General features: G+C 43.4%; 1 protein-coding gene across 1 annotated transcript; it reads left to right on the plus strand.

The window, feature by feature from the left end:
• The first annotated feature begins 1,291 nt into the window (after positions 1-1,291).
• Positions 1,292-18,135, plus strand: LOC110494332 (ATP-dependent 6-phosphofructokinase, muscle type). Its single transcript, XM_021569297.3, has 22 exons — positions 1,292-1,627; positions 7,770-7,843; positions 9,198-9,275; positions 9,736-9,925; positions 10,406-10,571; positions 10,701-10,745; positions 10,860-10,968; positions 11,134-11,229; positions 11,449-11,541; positions 11,726-11,851; positions 11,985-12,049; positions 12,149-12,212; positions 12,354-12,500; positions 12,693-12,763; positions 12,914-13,001; positions 13,250-13,402; positions 14,156-14,320; positions 14,435-14,496; positions 14,597-14,708; positions 14,845-14,944; positions 16,890-16,995; positions 17,324-18,135. The coding sequence occupies exons 1-22, from the start codon at positions 1,549-1,551 to the stop codon at positions 17,475-17,477; spliced, it is 2,343 nt and encodes a 780-aa protein (XP_021424972.2). The 5' UTR covers positions 1,292-1,548; the 3' UTR covers positions 17,478-18,135.
• Positions 18,136-21,710: the final 3,575 nt, after the last annotated feature.

The raw sequence follows: 21,710 nt of genomic DNA on the forward strand, positions 1-21,710 counted from the left end.
CTGTCTTGTAGTACATGAGTAAGTACAGTTTATGGACTCCTGCACACACTGCAGTCCACAGACAGGGGTGGTCCTCCTGAGTTACTCCTCCCTCATTGCTAGTTAACACAATAGACACACATCTCAGATCAGATCTGTTTCCCACCAACTGACCCACTGAGACCCTAACAGCACATGAATAATCAAACAGTTATGAACCATTCTGGAGCATGCACACAGACTCACAAATACATACACACACACACAAACACACAGTGGGGTAATGTGTCTACTTTCTATGGTAACGAATGAGGTGGAGGGTGTGAACCACTGAGACAGACAGACATGATAATGACTGGCTTGACACTCACAGATAGGGTGTGACGACATTAAACACATACACCGTCTTCAAAAACAAAGCATGGGTTTTAGAAAACTAGTTTGGAAGTGGGAAGAGTCAAAAGAAATGCTAGATAGATTTGTTGGCGGTAGAGAAGGCATATCGGGTGTATCATGACTCAGGAAAAGACCCAGATGCAGACATAGGAGGCAGATAGTTCGAATTGCAGGCAAAAGGTAGGTTGAGGGCAGGCAGAGGTTTGCAACCCAGGAGAGTCAGGCAGGTACTGGACGACAGGCAGGCTCAGAACAGGAAGTTTAAAAACGAAAACTTGAGAAACAGAAAACGCAGGTATAAATACACAGGGAATAATGTGGGAAAATGGGAGACACCTGGTGGGGGGTGAAGACAACCACAAGACAGGTGAGACAGATCAGGGTGTGACAGGGTGAGATACTTAGTTGATTCTTCCAGTACATAGCAACATCTGATGTAATGCATTTGTCATGGCATTAGCTATCTAGTTAGTTAGCAATTAGGAAAATTAGAATACTAAATGATGTCTATTGTGGGAGTATTGTATTTATGCATGCATTTCGAATATGTTAAAGATTTTATTTCTACCTGCTGTAATGTTTTTACGAAAAGTTATCAAAAGAGAAACAGTACATTTATGCTTCAATTGATAGGAGTTTGATTTGAGGGTACACATGCATTCTCTCATACACTCCCGCACACTCTCATTACAGTAACCTCTCAAGTTAATTCTCAACGAAGATCTCTATTCTAACAAACTCTCATCCATGCTGTGTATTGATAGGCTCGGTGTAGCCTTGGACAGCCTATTCTGTGATTGCTGCCGACCAAGCTTATTTATTTGTATGAAGGCATAGGCTGTGACGGTGGTTAGTTTTATAATTAGTTTAGAGTGAAGAGAGGTGTGTGTGCGCGTTTGCACGCAAGTGTGTGTGCGAGTGATAGGGTGTGTGTGTGTTCTCATCACGCGCATGCATCAGATTCCTGCCAAGCAGGGTGGTGGATAAACTGTGTCCCACTGTCCCATCCAGTCACTTTCCCAGTCAGCCAAGCAGGGAGAGTGAGGGGAGAGGAGAGAGAGTGACATTCTACTGCACTATACCATACACAGCAGGGCTACCAGGATCAAGGCTAATTCTTATCTGCTGTCTTTTCCTTCCTTCCCTTTTCTGGTCACAGGCAGTTCCAGGACCATGGCACACCCTAAAGACCACAGCAAGATGGGCTTCGGCCGCTCCATCGCCGTGCTGACCTCTGGAGGCGATGCTCAGGGTGAGTGGGGCTGGGCGGACCAGGGCAGGTGGGTGCCAAGGGACTGTTCGGGGGAAGTACCAGTTACAGGGGCAGACAGTCCAAGGGAGGGCAGACAGTCCAAGGAAGGGCAGACAGCCCAGAGGCTTGTTGGTAAGCAGCAGGTGGCTGAGCCGGGCCAGTTATATAGGTCTGTGGGAACAGTTCCCATGTGGGGGCAGCAAACAATGAGATATTACTTTATGTCAACAATTCCCATAATTCCCATTCATGCTCAGAGCTTGTCAATGAATTTGGACTAGGGAAACAGTGGAGTGTAGTGAGGTAAAGTAAGAAGTGATTTATAAACATAATTTGTGTTGTCTGAAGTTATGGCTGGACTTTAAGGGTGTTGCATAGACTGACTGGACTACAGAAATGCACACATTTTGGTTGAAAGTCAGATGAGTCACAGCACATATAACTAATAGAAAACATGCCTCTTATTTGTGTGGTTTGAAATTCAACTGTGTTGACGTTTTGTTTTCAGTCACAGTTCCAGTCACACAGTTTGCCACAGCCACCACTACGGCCGAATAAACTGTAATGATTGTGGAGTTCTGACATTGAAAGTTCATATCGTGTTGGTGGCTGTGATATCACATTATTGAACATACGTTAGCTTCACATAGAGACCCCTTCTCTCGGTTGTCACTGAGATATCTTATCACGCTCAAAAAGGGCAACGTGAAGTCTTCCATCCGAGGAGGTTGCCAGGGTCACCAGAGTATTTGCAGTGGGTGCGTCCCAATAATCTCTCCTTCCTTTTAAAGTGTGCACTCTTTCACTACTCCCCCAAAATGTGAAATTATTGGATTGGTGTAGGCATGGGTAGAGGGAGTTTCCGTATACCAATCATTTCGATTGAAATCGAGGAAGGAAAGTGAACATGCACACACTTTTGGAGAAAGGAAAGATTATTGGGATGCACCCAACAGTCTTCCCTCTGACCTTTAACTGGATGATGAATACCTCCCCTTTGACCTTTTGGGATGTCTGCCACTGACCCCACATGACCTTCTGATTGGAGCCTGTGTCAGGGAGCTGTCTGCCTGTCTGAACTTTACATCATTATGGAGCTGTCTGCCAACAACTAAGTAGCTCTAGTTGGCTAGCTGCTTTTCAGGGTTCTCTCTCTGTTCTCTCTTTTATTTCATGTTTTTTTCTTTCTTGTCTTCTTCCCATATTCTGTACATACACCCTGGCTACTCTGTCCTTTAAATATTCACCCATATCTTTATGTTTCCCTCTATTTACCTCTCTTTCCCTCCCGCTGTCTCTCTTTCCCTCTCGTTCCTTCTCGTCTCTCTGTATTTTTTGAAGTGGTGCTAATTTTAGAGGCGTGACCTTTGTCATATGACATGGAGAGGAGGAGGAGGAGGAGATAAGTGGGCCGAACTATCCCTCCCTCATATCCCTCCTCAATCCTCTTCCTCCTCTTCCACCTAAACCTTTTTCTCCCTCCATCATGTTGAAAGGGGAGACACTCTTGGCACGTCAATACTATCCACATGTGTTGCCCTTTAGAGTGGAGCTGGTGTGTTGAGACAGTGAGCTAGTTACATTTCCTGTCTTCCCTGTCTGCCCTACCCACCTGGTCTGCCCTACCCACCCACCCTGTCTGCCCTACCATACCTGTCGTCTCTGTCCGCCCTACCCACCCTGTCTGCCCTACCCACCCACCCTGTCTGCCCTACCCACCCACCCTGTCTGCCCTACCATACCTGTCGTCTCTGTCTGCCCTACCCACCCGGTCTGCCCTACCCACCCACGCTGTCTGCCCTTTCAGATCCCTGCTAGTTCACTGAAACAGGAGTGCTCTTCATTATTCCGCTATGCTATGTTTCCCCATCAGCCATACATCCTGACCATGTGAACTCACAAGAAAAAACTCTGGACCCTATTACATAATGATTATGATGAACTGGTATATGTACACATTACAATTTTTTTGTTCTGCAAAATCACTAAAATGAGACAATGAATCTGTTAAATGTCCAATGCAGCTGTTTTTATCTCAATATCAAATCATTTCTGGGTAACAATTAAGTACCTTACTGTGAAAACAGACATTTCCCCAGCAAGAATTTTGCTAGTACTGTCTGGAAGTGGTCTGAGTGGGGAGAGGAAAACAGAAAATTAACTGTTATTGGGTGCGTTCATAAATCCACTCTGGCTATCTACTCTGATTTCCGAGCACACTTGTCTGAGTGTGCCAGAACGCAGAATAATAGGTGAATTTACGAACGCGCAACACCCGTTGAATATGACTTGTGTCAGTAAACGTCGGCATAAAAAATTATTAAATTGTTGCCAGCTGCACAGTTACAGTCACTAACACTCTAGATAAAATTAAAACCGCCTAACCAGCTCTTCTAGGGTGATTTAAAATAGTCAGAGTGAGTTCTCTCATTTGTATCTGGAAGTAGCTAGCAAGCTAACCAACTTTAGCCAGTTAGCTTGGGTGCTTGACTGCCGCTGTGAGGTCAGAACATTTGGATCAACCCAACTCCTCCGGTCAGAGCGTCCAGTGTGTGCTCTGAACGTGCCGAGAGCGAAATGCTCAGAATTTATGAACAGGCAATCTGACAACACTCTGAATTTCTGAACGACCAAAAGCACACTCTGACACACTGGAGGCAATTTACAAACGCACCCATTGGCTGAGATGTTTGGAATTCTCTTTCATATTGGTATATTAACTAATTCACTGCATGGTGATGTCACCATAGAAGGCCAAACTACATCCCACCAAAACATGCTGAAATTTCACTAAAAGGGCATTATCTTAATTTTCACAATTTCACAGTATGATTCCAAAATCATAAACATCTATAAAACACAGGAAAATCGAGTTTTGTACTGCACTGGGCCTGTAAGAATGAAGTGATACAGTGGAGAGATATACTATATATACAAAAGTATGTGGACACCCCTTCAAATTAGTGGATTTGGCTATTTCAGCCACACCCGTTGCTGACAGGTGTATAAAATTGAACACACAGCAATGCAATCTCCATATACAAACATTAGCAGTAGAATGGCCTTACTGAAGAGCTCAGTGACTTTCAATGTGGCACCGTCATAGGATGCCATCTTTCAGTTTGTCAAATGTCTGGCCTGCTAGATCTGCCCCGTATGTGCTGTTATTGTGAAGTGGAAACGCCTAGGAGCAACAACGGCTTAGCCGCGAAGTGGTAGGCCACACAAGGTCACCCAGTGGGACCGCCATGTGCTGAAGAATGTAGCTCGTAACATGTGTCTGTCCTCGGTTGCAACACTCACAACCCAGTTCTGCCTCTGGAGCAATGTCAGCGCAAGAACTGTTCGTCGGGAGCTTCATGAAATGGGTTTCCATGGCCGAGCAGCTGCATACAAGCCTAAGATCGCAATGCCAAGTGTCGGCTAGAGTGGTGTAAAGCTCGCTGCCATTGGACTTTGGAGCAGTGGAAACACATTCTCCGGAGTGATGAATCACAATTCACCCTCTGGCAGTCCAACGGACTAATCTGGGCTTGGCAGGTGCCAGGAGAATGCTACTTTCCAACTGTAAAGTTTGGTGGATAAGGATTAATTAGCTGGTGCTGTTTTTCATTGTTCAGGTTAGGTCCCTTAGTTCCAGTGAAATGAAATCTTAATGCTACAGCATACAATGACATTCTAGATGATTATGTGCTTCCAACTTTGTGTCAACAGTTTGGGGAAGGCACTTTCCTGTTTCAGCATGACACTTCCCCTGTGCATAAAACGAGTTCAATACAGAAATGGTTTGTCAAGATCAGTGTGGAAGAACTTGATTGGCCTGCACAAAGCCCTGACCTCAACCCCATTGAACACCTTTGGGATGAATTGGAACACCGACTGCGAGCCAGGCCTAATCGCCCAACATCAGTGTCTTGCCTCACTAATGCTCTTGTGGCTGAATGGAAGCAAGTCCCTGCAGCAATGTTCCAACATCTAGTGGAAAGCCTTCCCAGAAGAGTGGATGCTGTTATAGCAGCAAAGGGGAACCAACTTCATTATAATGCCCATGATTTTGGAATGAGATGTTTGCTGAGCACTTGTCCACATACTTTTGGTCATATATTGTAGTTTCTAACGGGCATACAAGACATTGTGATGGTTTACCTTAACCTTCGTCTGGGGTTCTGACTTGTTATGATGAAGTGTAAGTACACTGAACAAATGTCTCTCAAATGTTGTGCACAAATGTGTTTACATCCCTGATAGGGAGCATTTCTCCTTTGCCAGATAATCCATCCACCTGACAGGTGTGGCACATCAAGAAGCTGATTAAACAGCATAATCATTACACTTATGAACCTTGTGCTTGGGGCCATAAAAAAGCCACTTTAGAATGTGCAGTTGTGTCACACAACAATGCCACAGATTCCTCAAGTTGAGGGAGCGTGCAATTGGCATGCTGACTACACGAATGTCCACTACCATAAGCCACCTCCAATGTCATTTTAGAGAATTTGGCAGTACGTCCAACCAGCCTCACAACAGCAGACCACATGTAACCATGCCAGCCCAGGACCTCCACATCCGGCTTCTTCACTAGCGAGATCGTCTGAGATCAGCCACCCGAACACCTGATGAAACTGTGGGTTTACACAATCGAAGAATTTCTGCACAAACTGTCAGAAACAGTCAAAGGGAAGCTTATCTGCGTGCTCGTCGTCCTCACCAGGGTCTTGACCTGAGGGTGAGCGGTTTGCTGATGTCAACATTGTGAACAGAGTGCCCCATGGTGGCGATGGGGTTATGATATGGGCAGGCATAAGCTACGGACAACGAACACAATTGCAATTGCACAAATGAAGGCAATTTGAATGCAGAGAGATAACGTGAGGAGATCCTGAGGCCCATTATCATGCTATTAAGCTGCTGCTATCACCTCATGTTTCAGCATAATAATGCTCGCAAGGATCTGTACACAATTATTTTGAGCTGAAAATGTCCCAGTTCTTCCATGGCCTGCATACTCACCAGACATGTCACCCATTGAGCACATGTGGGATGCTCTGGATCGATGTGTACGACAGCGTGTTCCAGTTCCCGCCAATATCCAGCAACTTCACACAGCCATTGAAGAGGAGTGTGACAACATTCCACAGGTCACAATCAACAGCCTGATCAACGCCATGCGAAGGAGATGTTTCACACTGCAGGAGGCAAATTGTATTCACAAGAGATACTGACTGGTTTTCTGATCCACACCCCTACCTTTTTTAAGGTATCTGTGACCAACAGATGCATATCTGTATTCCCAGTCATGTGAAATAAATCTTGAAATTGTTGTATGTAGCCCGTTTAGCTTCCATCTAAACCAGTCACTCAGGGAGGGACTAATGTGGAGTTAAAGATAAAGATTCAAATATAAATAGTGACACAATAAATAAATACACAGTGAATAACAATAACAAGTAAAAAATAAAATGGCTATATACAGGGAGTACCAGGACAGAGTCGATGTGCAGGGGTACGAGGTAACTGAGCTGTTGCAGCAGCGTGTGTGAAAGTGTGTGTGAGTATGTGGCGTCTCTATGCATGTGTGTGCATGTTATTAGTGTGTGTGTGTGTCTGTTGGGCAGTCTGTTTGTAAGTATGTGTGAGTGTGTGGTTAGAGTCCAGTGTGTATGCATAGAGTCAGTGCAAGACAGTTAGTTAATACAAAAAGGGTCAATGCAGGTAGTCTAGGTAGCCATTTGATTAATTATTTAGCAGTCTTGTTCAGCAGTCTTCTAGCTTGGGGGAAGAAGCTGTTCAGAGTCCTGTTGGTTCCAGACTTGGGACACTGGTACCACTTGTCATGCAGTAGCAGAAAGAGTCTAGGGTCTTCCTCTGACACCGCTTGGTATAGAGGTCCTGGATGGCAAGGAGCTCAGCCCCACCCTCTGTAGCGGCTTGCGATCGAGTGCCCTGCAGTTGTGGAACCAAGCGGTGATTCAGCCAGTCAAGTTGTCTGCATCCCCTATAAAATCATTCATATGTCAAGTTTGTAGCACACAGCATGCCAACTTAATCATAGCAGCTACACTGTGTTGTGTGTCATAGTTCAAAACCACCTGTGCAGGTGGTACTGTGTCAGTGATGTTCTAACAGCCACTCTGTGCTGCAGGTATGAATGCTGCTGTGAGGGCCACAGTCAGAGTGGGCATCTACACTGGGGCCAAAGTCTACTTCGTTCATGAGGTTAGTACCTGACTTGTGTCCTCCCCGTCTCATCAACCATTTCATGTTTCCCATTAGCCCAGAACTGTTACTGTTCCCTTTTTCTGATTATTATAGTCTAGAGCAATCAAGGCATTCTTAGTCGATCACCAATCATTTCTGTAGAAAAGACAACAATATAAAGGGATTTTTTTTTGTATTTATTTTTTTGAGCTCTTGGCGGTAGGTGCACTTGATTCAGAAGCCCTGCGCACCGGGTATGCAAAGTGTTCCCATTTTGAACCATTTCATTCAAACTCAGCTTACCCGGCAAACAGAGAGATCTGTGGCTTAATCAGTGTGGCTACTGTGCTGGCCAATCTTATAGCTCAAATTACAGTGCCTACAGCTTCCACGACCCAGTCCATCACAAAGTTTGATACTAGCCTACTTGAAATTTTCTTAACTTTTAAAACCATGACCTGAGAGAAACTGTCAAAGACTACAGCAAAGAGCTGCTGTTTTTATGAGTGAATTCGTGTCAAAGTTTTTATTCAGCACTGTCACTACTGTTTTTATTCAACATTACTACAAAACGTAAAATTTGTGGAAAACTGTCTAGACTTCTGGGATACTCAAATCAGCATGATATGTTATGTTTGGTATGGTTACATTAGACAGATGGTTACTCAAGTCAAAAGTGAAAGTAGGGTAGCTGGAAAGGTGTATAATGCGAATGTCTAGCAACCCGAAGGTTGTGAGTTTGAATCTCATCACGGTAATTTTAGCATTTTAGCTAATTAGCAACTTTTCAACTACTTACTACTTTTTAGCTACTTTGTAACTACTTAGCTAAGCCTTCCCCTAACCTTAACCCTTTTAGCTAACCCTTCACTTATCCACATCTTTAACCCTTTAAGCTAACTCCTAAACTTAACCCTAACCCTAGCCTAGCTAACATTAGCTAGCTAGCTAACATTAGCCACCTAGCTAGATTTTGTAACATATGGTACGTTTTTCAAATTTGTAACACATAGTATGATGTGTAAATTCGGAATATATGGAATGAATCATAATTCATAACATATCATCCAAAATAGGTGATGGACATCCACAAATGAATACACACCATACGAAATGTAACATATCTTACTAAATGGAGTGTACGTATAGAATAATACAAAATCAATTATTAGAGGGGACAGGATGTAAACCAACAGAGCTACGGACAGCAAGGTCTGGATTTGAGAAAGGTGATCTGGAATGAGCCTCTTACAACCTCATATTCCTTTTTCCTTGCCTGTTACCTTACCGTAAAGGTCTGTCAGCTAAGCCACATCAGTTACCTTGGGTTCTCCCGTAACTGTGAGTGACAGGTTTGTGTGTTCGTCTCCAGGGTTACCAGGGTTTGGTGGATGGAGGTGACAATATCAAACCTGCCACCTGGGAGAGCGTGTCTATGATGCTGCAGCTGGTGAGCACACATACAGTATACACACACGTGTACACAGGCACACACACACACTTTATCCAATTACCTCCCCCCTCACTCTTCTTTAGTTTCTAACCAAATGTAACCTTTCAGTGAAAAGGGTGGGATCCATCCTCTGGAACATGAACTGGTCCTAGATCAGTGACCCTCTAGTCAGTAGGAGCTAGTCAAATGCCAGGGTTCACTGGATTTAATGGGCTTCAGAATGATAGGCTGGGGTTTCACCTCCCTCCTTTCCTCCTCTTCCCTTCCTCCTTCCCTCCCCCTTGGTCTCTCTCCTTCTTGCTCTCTCTCGCTCTCACACACACTATTCCTGAACCACAATCTCTCTCATCCCTCTCTGCCTATAGCCCACATCCTGTCCTTCTCTACTTCCTCCTCCATCTCTCCCTCTTATTTAGCCCAGCTGAATGTGTTCTGTTGGCATGTTGTCTCGTCTCAGGGTGGCACTGTGATTGGCAGTGCCCGCTGTATGGACTTCAAAGAGAAGTGGGGGCGTCTGAAGGCCGCCTGCAACTTGGTCAAACTGGGCATCACCAACCTGTGTGTAATCGGTGGTGACGGTAGCTTGACTGGTGCTAACCAGTTCCGTACAGAGTGGAGCGAGCTGCTGGCTGACCTGATCAAACAGGGTGAGATACCTAGGCCACCAACAAGACTACATTACCCAGTACCCTTCACTCCAAAGCACCCAACTACCATAAAACATAATGTAACCCACTACACTTATGTAACCCTCCCAGTCACTTTTTAGATGATCCTAAGAGGGGGATTAGGTCATTATTCATTATAAAAAATGATCCTAGATCAGCACTACTACTCCAAGACAATTTGTGAATACAGGCCCAAGCATCTGTATGGTCTTTGAAATATCTGGCTCCTTACACTGTACTTTAATGCCTCCTTGTGGATCCAAGTCATATAAGAAAATTAATTTATCCAAAGCAACTTAGAATAGTGCTTGCATACAATTTGATATGTGTGGCCTCAGTGGGAATTGAACCCACAACCCCAGCATTGCAAGGGCCATGCTCTAGCAACTGAGCCACATAGGACTACAAGTAGTACATTAAATGTGAGAGCTGACTGCTAGTTTGTGTGTCCACCACCAGGTAAGATCACGGCGGAGGAGGCAAAGCGTTCTTCTCACCTCAACATCGTAGGCATGGTGGGCTCTATAGACAACGACTTCTGTGGCACTGACATGACCATTGGCACTGACTCCGCCCTGCACCGCATCATAGAGGTGGTGGACGCCATAACAACTACTGCACAGAGGTATACACACACACACACACACACACACACACACACACACACACACACCAATATTAAGTCATTTGTAAGCATCAGAAAATCATGATTTTGGGGGGGATTCTTGTGTTTTTCACATATTTATGTTGACAGTCACCAGAGGACCTTTATCCTGGAGGTGATGGGCAGACACTGCGGGTGAGTGCCTGACTGTGTGTGCATGCGTGTGCGTGTGTGTGTGTGCGTGCATCTGTGTGCACATGTGTCTGTGCGTGCTTGTGTATGTATTAACATTGCTGTCTGTCCTCACAGCTACCTGGCCCTGGTGACTGCTCTGGCCTGCGGTGCTGACTGGGTGTTCATCCCAGAGATGCCCCCAGAGGACAACTGGGAGGAGCATCTGTGCAAAAGACTGATTGCGGTACCACACCTCCTCTCCTGCTTCCTCTATCCCCCCATCCTTCTATCCTTTCTCCACCTCTTCTGATTGACCCTCTCTATCTCTTTGTCCCTCTCCCTGGTTTTCGCTCTCTCTTCCTCATATAATAACACACAAAACAACGTTCTCTCTCCGTCTCCCTCTCAGCAAAGGGAGCGTGGTTCTCGTCTGAACGTCATCATCATGGCAGAGGGAGCCCAGGACCGTAAGCAAAAACCCATCACCTGTGACCAAGTCAAAAATGTGAGCGATGGCATTACACAGTCAATAGAATTTGTCCCTAACCACTGAAACAGGCAGTGTCCCAAACGGCACCCTATTCCCCCAGCCAGAGTCCGATATGTTTCATCCCCCTAATGGTAAAGGTTATAAGGGGCTAGGGTAATATCACCTTTGATCAATCATCTAGCTCTGATCTGACAGAGGACTGATGCTGTAATCTCTCTGTGTCACTCTGTACAGCTGGTATCCAAGAAACTTGGCTTCGACACCCGTTCTACCATCCTGGGACACGTACAGAGAGGTGGCACCCCCTCTGCTTTCGACAGGATCCTGGTAATCCATCTGTCTGTCACCACTTTGTGTCTGTCAATCCGTCTGTCTGTGCCGGTATTGTTTTTACTCTGTTGTCTACTCTTTCTTGACCTTCAGGGTCATTTACATAGCACATTTACATATGATGCTATGATAATCGATCCTTTGTTCATTCATTCATTCATTCTCTCCCTCCGTCCCCCAGGGTAGCAGGATGGGTGTGGAGGCTGTGATGGCTCTGTTGGAGGCCACCCCAGAAACTCCAGCCTGTGTTGTCAGTCTTTCTGGGAACATGGCCATCAGGCTGCCGCTCATGGAGTGTGTCCAAGTTGTGAGCTATATACCTATGCCAAATCAAACTGCATTATTTCCTCTCTTATTGCTTAGAAAGCATATTATCGACATCGTCTTTTAAAATGTCTTCCTCTCTCTATTGTCCCCCCCTCTCTCACTCACTCTCTCAGACTAAAGATGTGACCGCAGCCATGGCTGAGGGGAGATTTGAAGATGCTGTGAATCTCAGGGGAAAGTGAGCCTTTATTTTGCCTATTTTCTTTCCTTCCATGGCTAGCTTGTCATTTGGACTAAGTACTGAGATGAAAACCATTGGTCATTTTCTTGTTTGTAGGAGCTTTCAGAATAACTGGAACACATACAAAATGCTGGCTCACGTGAACCCCCCAGAAGTGAAGGTGAGTAACTGTATCATTTTCATCAGGTTCTTTTTCTTGCTATCTTGGTCTGATATTTGGGCAACCTGGTTGCACATTTGAAGGCATTATAAGGTTGCACCCAAAATACATCCTCTCTCTGTCTTGTTCTCCCCCTCTCAGAGCAACATCAATATTGCCATTGTAAATGTGGGCGCCCCCTGTGCTGGGATGAATGCAGCAGTGCGTTCAGCTGTCAGGGCTGGTCTCATCCAGGGACACCAGATGCTGGCTATACACGATGGCTTTGATGGCCTGGCTAACGGACAGGTGGGACATTCCACCAGGAAATATGCCCCTGAGGATTTCTTGTAGTGGACAAATTGTATGTTATTTTACATCTGATCAGATGAATGGCACCATCAAGAACATCAGTTCATTGCCAAGTTGAGCTCCACCTGCACAGATCAACACAAATAACACACACACACACCATACTAATCTCTCTTTCCTCTTCCTCAGATTGAGCCTATCACTTGGGCTCAAGTGGGTGGATGGACTGGGAAGGGAGGGTCCAATCTCGGTACCAAGAGGTGAGACATCTCCACAGAGCACACGCACCAATGCTTAGGGCCAGGGAAAGCTCACAGTTGTGTGTTTAGGAGGAACCCAGGGTCCTACGAAGAACAACAGAAACCTTTATTGACAATTAACTTTCAATGTTTCTCGTCTCTGTTGTGTAGAAACCTGCCAGGTAAAAACATTGAGCAAATCAGCCTGAACATTGCCAAGTTCAACATTCATTCTCTGATCATCATTGGAGGCTTTGAGGTGAGGATCGAGGGGTTGGATCAGAGAGTATTCGGATGGTTCACTTGTCCACTGTCCAATCATTATTGATTGAACATATTGATTGAACATATTCATTGAACATATTGATTGAACATATTCATTGAACATATTCATTGAACATATTCATTGAACATAAGCACAACAGTTGTAAAACGAGTATCATGAATATTGTCTTGTCTGTTGATGCCTAGTCCAGATATACATGGTATTGTGTGTCTCCTTATCAGGCGTATCTGGGTGGTCTGGAGCTGGTAACAGCCAGGGAGAAGTACGAGGAGCTGTGTATCCCCATGGTGGTCATTCCCGCCACCGTCTCCAACAATGTTCCCGGATCAGACTTCAGCATCGGCGCTGACACCGCCCTCAACACCATCACCATGGTAAGACAAACACACATGCTGTACCCCAGACACACACACACATTCTAAATACTTTATTTGAATCCACAAATTACATTACAGTCGAGAAGGATTCAAACATTTCAAAGGACAAAGATAACTGGACGGATATAAAAAGCACCTTCTCCATACAGCAAGGCTGCCCATGACCGCTGACACAGAGCATTACCTTGTTAGCTACTTTGCCTTTGTCCTATGCAAGCCTGCATTCTGAAGGCCACGTACAGTCAGCCTATGTACATGGGCGAGACTCCCAGATATCAGCACCACAAGTTTGCACTGATAACTAAGGGTGTTCAGGCGTGACACATGGAGATGGTATTTCAGCAACTTAGCAACAAAAGGTCTGCTCCATGTAGGAGTCAAAAGAGCAACCCACATCCAAAATATGCACCTCCCTCCAGCCTTCCCCACAACAACAATATCTGGCATATTTGGGATACAAGAAAACACCTCATTATCAAATTTGCCTCCTCTGACAGGAGAAAGTTTCTGGGACACACACACTTTAGTCATTTAGCTCACACTCTTATCCAGAGCAATTAGGGTTAAGTGCCTTTCTCAAGGACACATCAACAGATATTTTTACCAAGTCGCTCTGGGATTCAAACCAGTGACCTTTTTTGTGACTAGCCCAACACTCTTAACTGCTATGCTAGCTGCTAGGCTACCTGCCTAACATATGACAATACCAAGACACACATCCCTCCTCATACTAGCCTTTCTTTCTGTCAGACTTGTGACAGGATCAAGCAGTCTGCTGCTGGCACCAAGAGGAGAGTGTTCATCATTGAGACCATGGGGGGATACTGCGGCTACCTGGCAACCATGGCTGGCTTGTCATCTGGGGCTGACGCTGCCTACATTTATGAAGAGCCTTTCCATATCCATGACCTGGAGGTCAGGGGGCACACTGACAGAATAACAAATATGGATGGATTCTGTGTTATATTTCAAGCACAAAAAATGGGGACATTGGGATGTTGAATCATCTGTTGTATTGTTTTGTTGCAGCTGAACGTGGTGCATCTGATAGAAAAGATGAAGACCTCAGTGAAGAGAGGTCTCATTCTCAGGTAGATGTGCTCTCCTCAAAAACACATCCTGTCTGATATCCCTCAGACATTATCGTTCTCTTGTTTCTCTTGTTACTGTAAATCCTCCTCCTGCCCACAGGAACTCTAATGCCAATGACAACTACACCACACAGTTCCTCTACAACCTGTACTCAGAGGAGGGCAAGGGCACGTTCGACTGCAGGATGAACATCCTGGGACACATGCAACAGGTCTGATGGACACTTCTTCTAACTGTTTAATGGGCTCAACTCTAAACCTGTGGTAATATAAGGAACCAATTAATCTATATATTCATATGGAAATACATCTCTCTAACCATCTCTCTCTCTCTTTGCTCACGACCAGGGTGGAACCCCCACTCCCTTCGACAGGAATTTTGGCACCAAGATGGGAGCCAAGTCTGTCCTGTGGCTGACTGACAAGCTGAAGGAGTGCTACAGACACGGTGAGGATCATTTGGTATTTTATTAGGATCCCCACTGCAAAAGCAGCAGCTACTCTTCCTTGGGTCCACACAAAACATGAAACATGACATAATACAGACCACTAATGGACAAGAACAGCTCAAGGACAGTACTACATCAATTAAAAAAGAAAGGCACATGTGGCCTACATATCAATACCAAAACATACACAAACTATCTAGGTCAAATAGAGGAGAGGCGTTGTGCCGTGAGGTGTTGCTTTATCTGTTTTTTTTAAACCAGGTTTGCTGTTTATTTGAGCAATATGAGATGAAACGGATTTCCATGCAATAATGGTAATATAATACTGTACGCTTTCTTTAATTTGTTTTGGATTTGGGGGACTGTGAAAAGACCCCTTGTGGCATGTCTGGTGGGGTGAGTGTGTGTGTCAGCTGTGTGTATGCTGACTATGCAAACAATTTGGGATTTTCAACACATTCATGTTTCTTATAAAAAGAAAAAGTGATGCAGTCATTCTCTCCTCAACTCTTAGCCAAGAAAGACTGGCATGCATAGTATTTATATCAGCCCTCTGATTACAATGAAGAGCAAGACGTGCCACTCTGTTCTGGGCCAGCTGCAGCTTAACTAGGTCTTTCCTTGCAGCACTCGACCACACAACTGGACAATAATCAATATAAGACAAAACTAGAGCCTGCATCTCCCCATCTTTACAACCATTGAATCTATATGTTCTGACCATGACCATTTACAATCTAAGGTAACGCCAAGTAATTTAGTCTCCTCAACTTGTTCAACAGACACACCATTTGTAACCCAATTCAGCTGAGGTCTAGAATTTAGGGAATGCTTTGTACAAAATACAATGTTCTTAATTTTAGAGATGTTCAGGACCAGTTTATAACTGGCCACCCATTTCAAAACATACTGCAACTCTTTGTTAAGGTTTTAGTGACTTCATTATCTGTGGTTGCTGATGCGCATATGGTTGAATCAGCATCATACATGGACACACATGCTTTGTTTAATGCCAGTGGTAGGTCATTGGTAAAAAATTGAAAAAGGTAGAGGGCCGAGAGAGCTGCCCTGCAGTACACCACCCTTTACGTGTTTGACATTAGAGAAGCTTCCATTAAATAAAACCCTTTGAGTTCTATTAGATATATAGCTCTGAATCCACTATAAGGCAGAGGTTGAAAGCCATAACACACACGTTTTTTCAACAACAGGTTATGGTCAGTAATATCAAAGGCTCCACTGAAATCTAACAGTTCAGCTCCCACAATCCTCTCATTATCAATTTCTTTCAATCAATCATCAGTCATTTGTGTCAGTGCAGTACTTGTTGAGGGCCATCTTTATAAGCATGCTGAAAGTCTGTTGGTAATTTGTTTACAGATAGCATTGTATTTGTTCAAACACAATTATTTCCAACAGTTTGCTAAGAGCTGGCAGCAAGCTTATAGGTCTACTGTTAGAACCAGTAAAGGCCACTTTACCACTCTTGGGTAGAGGAATTAATTTGGAGGACAAATACTTTCCTCTAGGCTCAGATTAAAGATATGACCGATAGGAGTGGCTATAGAGTCAGCTACCATCCTCAGAAGCTATCCATCTTTTTTATTTTTTTTATTGAACCTTTATTTAACCAGGAAGGGCTCATTGAGATTTAAAATCTCTTTTTCAAGAGCGTCCTGGCCAAAAAGAGACACAAAGGGACACAAAGAAGGCAAATCCTCCTCCTGCCCACAGGAACTCTAATGCCAACGACAACTACACCACACAGTTCCTCTACAACCTGTACTACCCTTGGCCTGGTCCTAGATAGGTGTTTTATCCAACTCCTATGACTATTGTTGTCCTGCTATAAGAGATGAGCTGGATAAAGCCAATACAGACAGGTCTAGGACCACCCAGGCTACTGCCCTCCTATGTTGATGCTAGCCCTCTTTGTGTCCCCAGGTCGTATCTTTGCTAACACACCAGATTCTGCCTGTGTGCTGGGCATGAAAAGGCGATCCCTGATCTTCCAACCCCTGGCTTCCCTCAAGGAAGACACTGACTTTGAGTAAGTCCTAATCCTCACTCTGTTTCCACACCTCCTTCTCTTTGTCTCCTCCTTCTCTTTCTCTCCTCCCATCTCTTTCTCTCCTCTCTCTTGTTTGTGACTCTTCATCGTGTGTTCCACATTGAGTTCAGCTGTGTTTTAATGCTGAGCAGTGGTAGGTAAGTGCTGTTGTTTGTAAGTATGTGTCAGTCCAATCAGAACCATTGAACCAGCCCAGCTCTTCCTCTGTTTCCTGTTTTCTTTCTCTGATCCCACTCTATTCTTCTCCTCCTTCACACTCCCTTACCACCCTTTCCCCTCACTCCATCCTTCTCTCCTCCCTCCACAGGCACCGTATCCCAAAGACTGAGTGGTGGCTGAAGCTGAGGCCCATTCTGAAGATCCTGGCCAGGTATGAAGCTGTGGAAATAGACACCTCTGAGGTGGCTGCCATGGAGCACATCATCAAGAAGACAGGAGAAATCAAGGGGGGCAAAATTTAAACAAACCAAATAAACACACACAGCCTCACATAAACACATACATACACACCCTTAGTCTTGCACCTAGACCCGCCCGCACCTATGAGAAGAAAGGAACCTGAGGATCTGTCTTTTTCAACCATCTATTTCCTGTGTTTGAGGGGTGCAAAATCCACTTGTCACTTAAATCTGGCTGGATTGATTGCTTTCATTTTAGTCCTGTGACTCTTACATACTCTTGCTTGTGTCTGTCGTTTTTACCCGTTAACGTTACGACCGTGGAAATGTTTGTAATGACCTGTCAAACACATCCCGGTAATGGCTGAAAGGGGCTCAATGGAAAACATTGTATTTCCGTTGTATCTATAAGAACGCTAAACTTTGTCTGAGATTAAACGCATAGTCTCGACACTTGCATCACAAGAAAGAGAAGAAAGATGACGTTATTTGATGGGTGTACATTTTGTGCTGCGCTGATAACAGTTAGAATTGAATACATTTGAAATGTTTACAAAAGAGATGCTCTAAAATGAAAGCAATTTCCAAAAAGGAACACTCGGATTATAGTAATACTATGTCTGATCTCGCAAACGATGTAAAGTATGTATAGATAGGTGTCATCTACTCTAAGACATATTGACATTTGACAATAAATGTAATACCTAATTTCCCACCAAAATCCCTGAACTCCATTATTTGTCCTTGCCAGTAAAATGTTTTATGTGCTATAATTCAGTCAATATATAATGGATACATTTTCTTCAAAAAGTTTGGCGTATCTTCATCCATTGTCCAACTGTTGCATTTATTGGAATCATTTTTAAAACCTTTTAACAATTTTGTTAGTAACTAGTAGTTCGTTGCTAGTAACAGTCAACCATTCAGTCAACTGATGGGTGTATCATATCAGTACAGTACTAGTGGTTATGAGGAAAAGACTGTACATACAGTTTGTTGTGTGGAGCTTCGAACTTTCTACATCACAGAAGTCATTCTACATCATTCTGCAGCTGGCAACCCTTCAACAATACTGTGCAGATCTCTCTGCAAAGTCAGAGTCTAACACTTATCTGAAAACCACAGACACCCACAGTGTTCTGTTTCCTGTGTCTGGTGTAATGCCTTCTCCCCTGTTTGTATGGCAGAACAGTTTACAACTGAATACTTCTTTCTTCCATTGAAACTGAACTAGGACATGGAATAAAAAAAAAGGTTTATTGAAAATAAAAAATATTGAATGTTTAGTGATGAAAGGGTATCAATGTATTGCAAAGAAAATGTAACTCATTTTGTGGTGCTTTTTACAACAATAACTTTATTATCTTTTATTAAATTGTGCCTAATAGGCTGACTAAGTACAGCCTACCCCAATAATAAAGTTGTTATGCATTTAGTCATTTAACAAATACAAAATGTAAGGTGTGGGTAAAAAAAATTACTCAAGGCTTGACGGTACTACACTGATTGGAAACAGAGATGATGATGACTGACAGAAGAAATTAAGATTGTAAGTCGCTCTGGATAAGAGCCTCTGCTAAATTACTAAATTGTAAAATGTCAAAATGTAGACCATGGCACCTACTGCAAGTTCCCCCGGTTTCTGTTGTATGAATCATGACAGCTCAACCATGACCATGACCATTTCCCTATTTACTCTTTCTCCCTTAGTTACAAATGTTACTGAGCGTACCAAAGGAGTGTGTGTACACAATAGTATGCCCTCTTTGGGGGGAATTCAGACCAGAGTTACACGCACCTAAATGGAAATGAATTCCTTTTTATACCTCTTTTCTTTCTAGGGGAGAGTGGGGTCTGTTGAGCCATTTTTTACATTCAGCATCACTCTGTCAAGGGAAATATGGTATTCTTTCTAACAAAGATATCTACATATATTTCAGGATGTTGTGTATCCCTGGAAATAATCAGAATTCATGTAAACATTACAGTTTTGAAAACATAGCTTGTCCAAAAAAAGTGGTCTCTTGGCGCAACTTACCCTGGGTAAATTGATCCTCAGGGCAGGGTGAGTTACGCCACCTACACATTTCTGTGCTGAATGAAATATTACCACTACCTTTTTAAAACTATCTTTATTTCCCAAACACTATTCAACTCAATCACAATCGCCATCTTTTAATCATTTTAAGCACATTTTAACACAGCACGAATGACATTATCTCTCCGCCTGAAACTAAAATCAAAATGGTGCATATAGCTATATCTGCAGTAACACCTAAAAACACTACTTTTTTAGACTTTATCATGGGCCACGCCGTGTTGTTACATCATATCCCAGAAATAATGCTTTGCATTACGCCTGGGAAGAAAACACTTACATTTGCTTAACTTACCCCAAGGTAAACATTTTGACTATATTAGCCCACACAACTACAAGGATGCACTTTCATGCTAGGTTTAGGACATTGAAGCATATAGAGACCCAAACTGTTAAAATGATAAAATCATCATGAAACCTCTAACACAATAGATGAATTTTACTCGGGCCTAACTTCCTTACCACTCTTCAGACTCATGAAATGATGACCTGTCGTGGAAATTTCCTGTATTTACCAAATCATGAGAGCAAACCACACACAAGTCAGAGTTATCACAAAGTCCATCTTTAATTATATGAGCTCCATCACAACCCTGTGACTCTCAGATCAATTCAGTGTCTATCAATGAATTCTCTGAGAGTCCTTACACATTGCAACTGAGATCCTTTATAGCAAAGACACACATAGCCAGACAGCATTGGCCATAAATTATCGTTCAGCCTTGTCTCCTAAACCATGTTTTTTTCTCACTCTCAGAACCATAAAACAAAACCTATCAACGGGCATATATCAAATACTCCCTCCTTGACAAGATCACATAGACACAGTGACTGGCACACAGACATTGTGGAGCCAAGAGATAATTGATTTAAAAGATATGTTTACATATGAAGACAAGCTTGACCCCTCCCCTCTCTGCGGCCCAAATAACTTAGTCCTGACAGAGAACAGATAACTGCAAATGGCCACCACTATAGTACAACAAGATGCATTCTGATGAGAAGTAACTCATCAGCATATCATGAAAATAAAACATCTTCTCTATGTTACCCAACTAATGATTATTCCCCAACAGACCTCTTCCTAAATATTTGGTCAAATTATACATTTTGTGTATGGTTTGCTAGAAAAAAGGGTGGCTTAACATACCCCTTTGGCTCAATTTACTCCAGTCTCCCATATGCATATTCTGACCTTGAATTTAAAGGGGGGCTGAACTTCCTGATTTAGCCTCAGTTTCAATTCCCCTCATTAGGAAATGCAACTGAGAACAATTTGGGTTTTGGAGGCGTGCTTTGGTGTAGGTGTCTCTTGTGTGTGTTTGAATGTGGGAAGTGTTTGTACTTTCACTCTGCCAAAACAGTACACAGTTACAGTCTAATCAGGTCTTGTGTCTGGAAGTAGCCTAGACTAGCTATCCAGCTAGCCAACTTATTTTGCCAATTAACTTCAGCTGGTTGGTGTGAGACTGTGGCAAAATTGGTTTGACTTTGGATAGCCTATCTGTGGGGCTAGTCAATAAATTACACAATGTAAATGGGACAATATTTTCATGTTGCACACCTTTTAGTTGTCTCATTAAATGCTTTCAATATGTGTACATGCATTTCTAAAATGTTTGGTTGGTTTGAGGTTTTTAAGTAATTGAAATGTGGAGCAATTGACATTTTAAAATTATATTGTGTAATACTGTTGTTCCCTAACTAGCACCATAGGGAAATCGCATGTCAAACCAAATTGACCGTGGGCATTATGATCTGGTCGCATGCAGCTGTGCTCCGGATTGATGATTACTTGGGTGCTGCCAGCTGTGGTCAGGGTTGAAAACCCAACTCAAAGAGAAAACTGTTACAATAGGCTTCATTCCATGACATACACATTTTTCCTAATTATCACCAAATCTCCGTTTTGGACCAGACTGACTTTATGACCAAAATGATACTATTTACACTTTGTAGTACATGCTGACACTAAAATAAATGTTTGTGACTCATATCGATGCCACATAGACCGTTTTCAAAGCAAGAAGTTGCTTATTACGTTCAGTTGCTCTTAAAGCATGGGAAAATGCCAGTGCCAGCCAAATACACGTTTGGGATGGAGACTTAGCTACAGGAAGTAGGTGTGCTGAGGGTGCTGCACCCCCTTAAAAATCTGAATAAATGTACATATATATATATATATTTTATTTGAGGAA

Source organism: Oncorhynchus mykiss, chromosome 17, assembly GCF_057628025.1.
Source record: "Oncorhynchus mykiss isolate SJ-2025 chromosome 17, ASM5762802v1, whole genome shotgun sequence".
Taxonomy (NCBI): domain Eukaryota; kingdom Metazoa; phylum Chordata; class Actinopteri; order Salmoniformes; family Salmonidae; genus Oncorhynchus; species Oncorhynchus mykiss.